General features: G+C 34.7%; 1 protein-coding gene across 3 annotated transcripts; it reads left to right on the top strand.

Moving 5' to 3' along the window:
* Positions 1-589: 589 nt before the first annotated feature.
* On the top strand, positions 590-4361 carry LOC112516883. Of its 3 annotated transcripts, XR_003069628.1 has the most exons (6): positions 590-682; positions 1267-1708; positions 1913-2632; positions 3186-3334; positions 3426-3456; positions 4086-4361. XR_003069628.1 is itself a non-coding variant. In XM_025124127.1 (3 exons), exons 2-3 carry the CDS (start codon positions 1310-1312, stop codon positions 2729-2731), a joined length of 1218 nt encoding a protein of 405 aa, XP_024979895.1. In that variant the 5' UTR covers positions 590-682; positions 1267-1309; the 3' UTR covers positions 2732-2959. The 3 variants fall into 3 exon arrangements, 1 of the variants encoding a protein (XP_024979895.1); XR_003069627.1 differs by having other exon boundaries at positions 3186-3456; XM_025124127.1 differs by lacking the exons at positions 3186-3334; positions 3426-3456; positions 4086-4361 and having other exon boundaries at positions 1913-2959.
* Positions 4362-6683: the final 2322 nt, after the last annotated feature.

The following is a 6683-nucleotide window of genomic DNA, read 5'->3' as shown; positions in this document are numbered from 1 at the left end:
CTTAAAATTCAATATTACAAGTAAATTGTGCGCAAGTACAACTTATTAACCCACCATGTTTGAATTCGTGTAAATAACTGCAGATAAACATAATCAAATAAAAGATAAACATTTCATTTTAAATATAAAAAATCTAAAATATAATTAGAATAATTATTAAGTTTTAACAAAATACTTAATTATTATCTTTATAAAAAATTATACTATTAAACCAAAAATAAGAAAATGAATTAATTGAAATACACAAAAAAAATTAAATAATTAATTTAGTACTAATATCAATATTTTTTTCTAATTTTTTTATGATATCTTCATATTTATATTTTATTCAAAAATAAAAACATTATCACTTTCTAAAAATAAACCAACATAAAATCGTATTATAACATTGACTAAGACAAAAATAAAATAAAATGGTATATTAAAATCGAGATGTATCTCGTTGTATTGTATGAGTATCCTTATACTTATCTTAAACGATTACGATTTTATTAACATTAAAATTGAAAAAAAAGGAAAAGAAATAAAATATAAAAAAGAGAGGAAGGTGCGTAGTATACATCAAGCGTATAATAACAAGAATACCAATATCCTCAACAAGGTATTCTTCCTTGTTCATAATTCTTGTGCAGTTGGAAACCTCCGATCGAAACTCTCAGAACCAACTTCTCGCCTCGAAAAGGTTAGTGATCTCGTTCAACCATCGCTTATATGCTTCAATTCATCTTACGATTTCGATCGACATCGATGTTTGATATCATATCTAATGATTTGTTAGTTATTAGCTTCATAATCTTTATCATTTACTGCTTTATTTGAAGTTTTCTTTGTGAATTTGTAACGGCATTTCATGTTAATCAGACTTTGTTTTCGTAAACACCTCGCCTGTTTGAAAGGAAAGAGTTTTTGCTAATCGGTTTTTATTAAGAAATTGAATTCTCTTCGTGCAATTGATATAAACTGCTCGAAATCGATTGATGTTTGCCGATGTTCTTCTACCTATTTTGGTACGCCCTTGTGATTATTTGTAGTTCACTTGATCTCGTCTTTGGTTGATTTGTGACAACGACTGGTGGTCATTAGGAATTGTGATGGTTCTTGGTTCCAAATTTCCGGCGATTAAGATACAGAGAATGTTTGTTATTCGTGTGTGTTTGTGTTTATGTAATTTATGAACGTATTGGCTTTTTCCCTGAAAACACGAATATTTTGTGGTTTTTGATGGTAGTGATTTTTATTTACTCTTTAAAATTTCCTATTGAACAGATTCTGAGGACTGTGATTTGTGATAAAAGACAAGTTTGGGATCATGAAGTATAAAAAAGGAAGCATAGTGGAGGTGTTGATTACAGATGAGGTTCCTTACCATTCTTGGCGTTGTGCTCAGATAGTTTCCGGCAATGGGCACAACTACACTCTGAGATATGACGTGTATCCTGGTTTTACTAACGAGGAGAATGTAGAACGTGTATCCAGAAAATTTATTAGACCATGTCCTCCAGCGGTGGAAATTTCAGAATGTTGGCCTGGTGATGTGGTGGAAGTGTTTCATGATCTTTCTTGGAAGATGGCAATTGTGTCCAAGGCTATCCGTTGGGACTTGTTTCTGGTTAGATTAGCTGGATCTTTCCTAGAGTTTGAAGCAAGCAAATCAGAACTCCGTGTGCGTCAATCTTGGCAAAATGATGAATGGGTTGTGATTGGCAAGGTACTTCTATTTAAAACCTTTCCTAATTTTTGCACTTTCTCTTTTATCCAGAGTTCTATACTTCTTCTGCTATTTGAGTTTATTTTAATTTATGCTATATATGATGTGGGGGTTTTAACTTTGGGAGAATTTGCCTATGTTGGGACCTCCAAGTTAAAGTGTTGCAGCTTGTTATAATTTCTTTATTCTTTGTTGTGCAAGCAGGTTCATATGAATAGTGAAGATGGACAGTGCAGAAAGCTTTTGAAGCATAATTTAAATTCAGGCTCCCGTGAGAAGCAAAGGGACCCGAAAGGGGATCTCTTTATAAAAAGTTTTCAGTTTTGTGCTCAGAACGACAATTTACAGGAATCACACATCGTTTCAACTAGAACCCTGAAGCGAGGGTCACCCTGCTGTGTTTCTCAAGATGAGGTAAATGAAGGGACTGCCCAGAAATTTAGACTCACTCAAAAAGAGGGTAGACGTCTCCTATTGCTAGTCACATCACCTGAAAGGGTAGATGCTGTTCCCAACTCTAGAGAAATGCCGGGTGAAAAAGGAAGGTACTCTTATTTTGACAACAGAGCAGCTCCCTCATATGCAGCTGATATGGAGAGGGAAGATCTAAGTGGTGCATACAGATGTTCACGTCCTTTATGCTTGGAACCAAAGGGTGCTGACAGTGTTGCATCTTCCACCGGTAGTTGCGGTATTAACAGCTATAGGCACTATGATATGGAGTGCAAATCAGGTGGTTTTGAAGATGTTGAAGGTCATGACAGTGATGCTGAATCTGTTTGTCAAGTGGGATATCAAGAAGATCTCTCTCTGTGTAAAAAGGAATTGGCAGCAGAAATACATACACTAGAGTTGCAAGCATACCGTCGTACCATTGAGGCATTGCATGCATCAGGACCCTTAAGTTGGGAAAAAGAATCAATGGTAACAAACCTTCGTATGTCGCTCCATATATCAAACGATGAGCATTTGATTGAGCTAAAAAACTTAATTTCCTCTGCAAGTAGTATTCGTAATAGATGACAGGGAAATAGAAGCTCTCTCTCCTTTCACCCTTTATTTCTATTAGCACAATTCAATTTGCCTTCATTGAATGCCTCACATAATTGTAAAAAGCATTTGTTGCCATCTTTTGATTCTATTGTTATTAAACATATGATGGTCTGTTGAAAGTTTTGTATTAGAAATCTTGAGAGAGTAAGAAATGGTTTCAAGCTCATTTGTATAAAGCCCATCTTACCTTTTGGTGCTTATGTTTATTCCTTTCTATTTTAAAGAATCATGCTATTAAAAGGGTCATTTAGTTGGCAACACTTTATGATTTACAGAAGATGACAATATCTTCATTTGCAATTAGACCTTTTAATTTGCAAATTTTATGGGGTTTGTCGTCATAACACTTTCCATCATACCATTTGGCAGCATAAGTGGTGTTGTGTTGTGTTGATTTTATTGATGCTTCCCCTTCCTTTTCTAGGCCCAAAGTTGGAGGCTTGTACACCTTGCTTCTCTATTGGCATGGTACGGTGGGGCATAGGCAGAGTGAGATCTGGTGCATAACGGCTCATGATCAGCCTCTTGTACTGCCTATACACTGTCACAGTGCATTATCCCTTTGGGCTGTCTGTAAGCTTCACAAATATATATACTTGAAGGATGCAGGCTACCACTTGATCCTCTGATACAGATGGTTCTGACTTCTGTCTTTGACATTCAGATTTCAATTTTTACATGGAATTAACTTGCTGGTAAGATCTTCTGAGTTCTGAAACTATATATTACTTCTTGTTTCCCATTTTATGTTCCATCTAAGGACATTCAATAGGATTTGGCAAATCATGTGCTGGATTCTAGGTGTTAGACAATGATATTGAGAAGAAAGTGTAAGGGGTCTTCACGAAACAGCTGCTACACTGATCTACTCTTTGAGGGTAGAGGCCAAGTCTGCTTAAATCCCAAACGCAAACCCAAAAACCCACCTCCAGGTGGGATATACTGGGCTTGTTTGGTTTTGGTATTGAGAAGAAACAGTAGTTTCAGAAATCTCTATATATAGACATTAAAGTTTGCTTTCGAGCCTAATGAGTTGATGAAAGCTTTAGCAAAAAAAACAAAAAGGTGTAATATTTCGGGTCGTTGCCAAATAGTATTCTGATTGATGCTTAATGAGGTATGGAGACTGTTTGGTATAATATAACAGTCCATTCTTTGTTGTTAGTTTTACATTGTAAAAATTCCTTCTTTCTTTTTGCTTATGTGTGAAATCTCCTTTGATTGTGGATTGTTTTACAACTTCTGAAAGTTGTTTCTGTTGGTTTTCTGGAGTGAGAATAGTCTACAAAATTCTGATTCAACTTATTTCTGTTTTATAATGTAGGTCTTTCGATCGAAGTTTACTTATGCAGCTTGATGTTCAATCTGAAGCTGTATGCATTTTCCCCTTTGGTGGTAAGTTTTTAGTGCAAGTACCGGAATGTTGTCATGGTTGCAATTTTCTTTTCTCTTTTAGCTAAAGGGGTTCATGAATCCAATCTTCGGTTTAAACCCATCGAAAATCTTACTAACGATATAAAGGGCCTGTTTGTTAGCAGCTTAATGAGCTTAACAGGACTTGTAACTTACTCGGTCCGTTGTACATTACTGTTTGGTGGTGGCTTAAGTTTATTCAGTAGCCTTCTAGGGGAAGTTTTATGCAGAAAACCAAGTTTTTTCAATTCCCAATTAAAAAACACACATCTTCCGTCTATGAAAAAACTCTCCCAAACAAAAATCTACCCAATTCTTTGGCCTTAAACCAGGGTATTCAGGAAGAACAGGTTGTTCCAGATTAATCCATATAGACAGCGTAATAGAAAACCAACCAAACATCCCAAATAAAAAACCAAACAAACAAACAAACAAGATGGTTTAGTTGGGCCTAGGCTTATGATGCAAAGTAGATGTCCAACTACTCAACTGATAATTGTTATTTTGAAAGATTTCTTATTTTTGACTCTGGTTTTATATGAAACATTTTGATCATTAACTTGTCTGAATGTATTCGATAATCATTAAATAAGACAATTCATATAATCGGCTTAATAGTAAAAAAAAAAGTGCCTTTGGTTTCTTATAAAACCTACGTGTAGGTTCAGCTTCTATTAAAATGCTACCGATTCCTTAGGTGATATTTGGTGCGTAGACTAGATGAGATTGGGCAAGATAGAATCAATTGTTTGTCTTGCATTTGTTACGTCTGTAACATGACTAGGGCTGTAAACGAACACGAACGAAGGCTTGTTCATGTTCGTTCGTTTAACTTAACCGAACAAACGAACGAACACGAATGGTAAACGAACGAAAATCTTTGTGTTCGTGTTCGTTCGTTTAGAAATTAGGTGTGTTCATTTTCGTTCTTAACATGCTAAACGAACGTAAACGAACGAACATAAATGAACACCAAAATAAATAAACAAAAGATTATATATTAATTTTAATATATAAACAAACATAAACAAACGAACGAACGTAAACGAACGGTAAATGAACGGACGTTCACGAACATAAATGAACGAACGAGACTCTTGTTCATGTTCGTTCGTTTAATTAAACGAACAAAAAAATTTGTTTATGTTTGTTCATTTATTAAATAAACGAACATAAATAAATTTTCCGCCGAACGGTTCATGAACGGTTCGCTGAACGTTCGGTTCGTTTACAGCCCTAAACATGACAATACAAAACTGTTAAATTGACTAGATCCTAAATTGTTGTTTAAATAAAGTAGATTTTTGTCCCATCTTATTTTTTCCCTCTTTGTCATGCCAAATATGAGACTATATTTTTTGTCCCTTCTTGCCTAGTGGTGGTCAACGGTGCTAGTGGTAGCCGGTGGTGGTCATGGTGGAGGAGGTTATAGTAGTGGAGATGGCCAACTGTGGCTCGACGACGGCTGTCAATGGCTGGTGGTGATGACCATTAAAAGCATATACCAATTAGGGTTATTATCAATTGATGGTCAATTAGTAATATTTTAGTTTTTGTCTCATTCTTATCTCATCTTGTTCCACCAAAATAAGCATCTTTTTAAATGAGCTTAATGATTAACATTAAATAAGGTTTATGCTATTTTAAATTGTCTTTAACCTAAATAAATAATAAAAAACCGACAAAATAAGGAAAATAATAGATTTGAATGGTTGATGGCCACCCAAATGTCCATGAACCAGAAGTAATAATAAATACAAGAAAAATGAAATATGTGAAGGCAAAAGGGGCTGCTGCTGTCCCTCCATTGCTCCAACACTCTCATTCCCACACAACATGCTCCACTTCAAGTTAAGTTTAGGAATTGATAAAGGACGCTTGGAGGAGGGTAGTTGGGTAATTTTCTTACTTAAATTATAAATACAATTAGTTATGTATCCGCGTAATGCGGTGGGAGTCGTGAATTTTGACAATTTTGAAGTTTCACTGGTTTTATTAGAGAAGATTTAACGATGATGTATTTTACACTTGGTCTTTACATATTAATTCAATTTGAATAAATAAAAGTTATGGTTCCAATTACAGTCTATCGATGAAAAAATTGTATGACAGTTTAAAATCCAACATATTTAAACGACTCMACAAATGTGTTCGATTTACACCAAGAGAAAAGAATCAAGAGATCGAGAGCGAGACCGAGAGTTCTAGAGCAATTGAATGAGAGACGAATGAGAGAACTTTTAATAACTCATGGTGAAAATATCAGTTTGAATCTCACATTGGGGGATGAAGAGAAGACATAGAGGTATGAGAGGGTGAAGACATGAGTGAAATGTGTCAAAAGGATCTTGAGAATATGTAAAGAAAATGTAATAATGTGCATTGGTAACTTGTATTATATGTTATTTTAATTGAAGATTAAGAGATTTTAAGACTGAATGCATAAAGTAGTAGTACTTAATGCATTATGAGTTGTTTTTAAGACTTTTACGACTTTGTGCATTAAAAA

This window comes from Cynara cardunculus (genome assembly GCF_001531365.2).
Source record: "Cynara cardunculus var. scolymus isolate 2C chromosome LG 8, CcrdV1, whole genome shotgun sequence".
NCBI lineage: Eukaryota > Viridiplantae > Streptophyta > Magnoliopsida > Asterales > Asteraceae > Cynara > Cynara cardunculus.
Note: the sequence above shows the minus strand (reverse complement) of the source record. Positions and strands in the feature narration are given on the sequence as shown.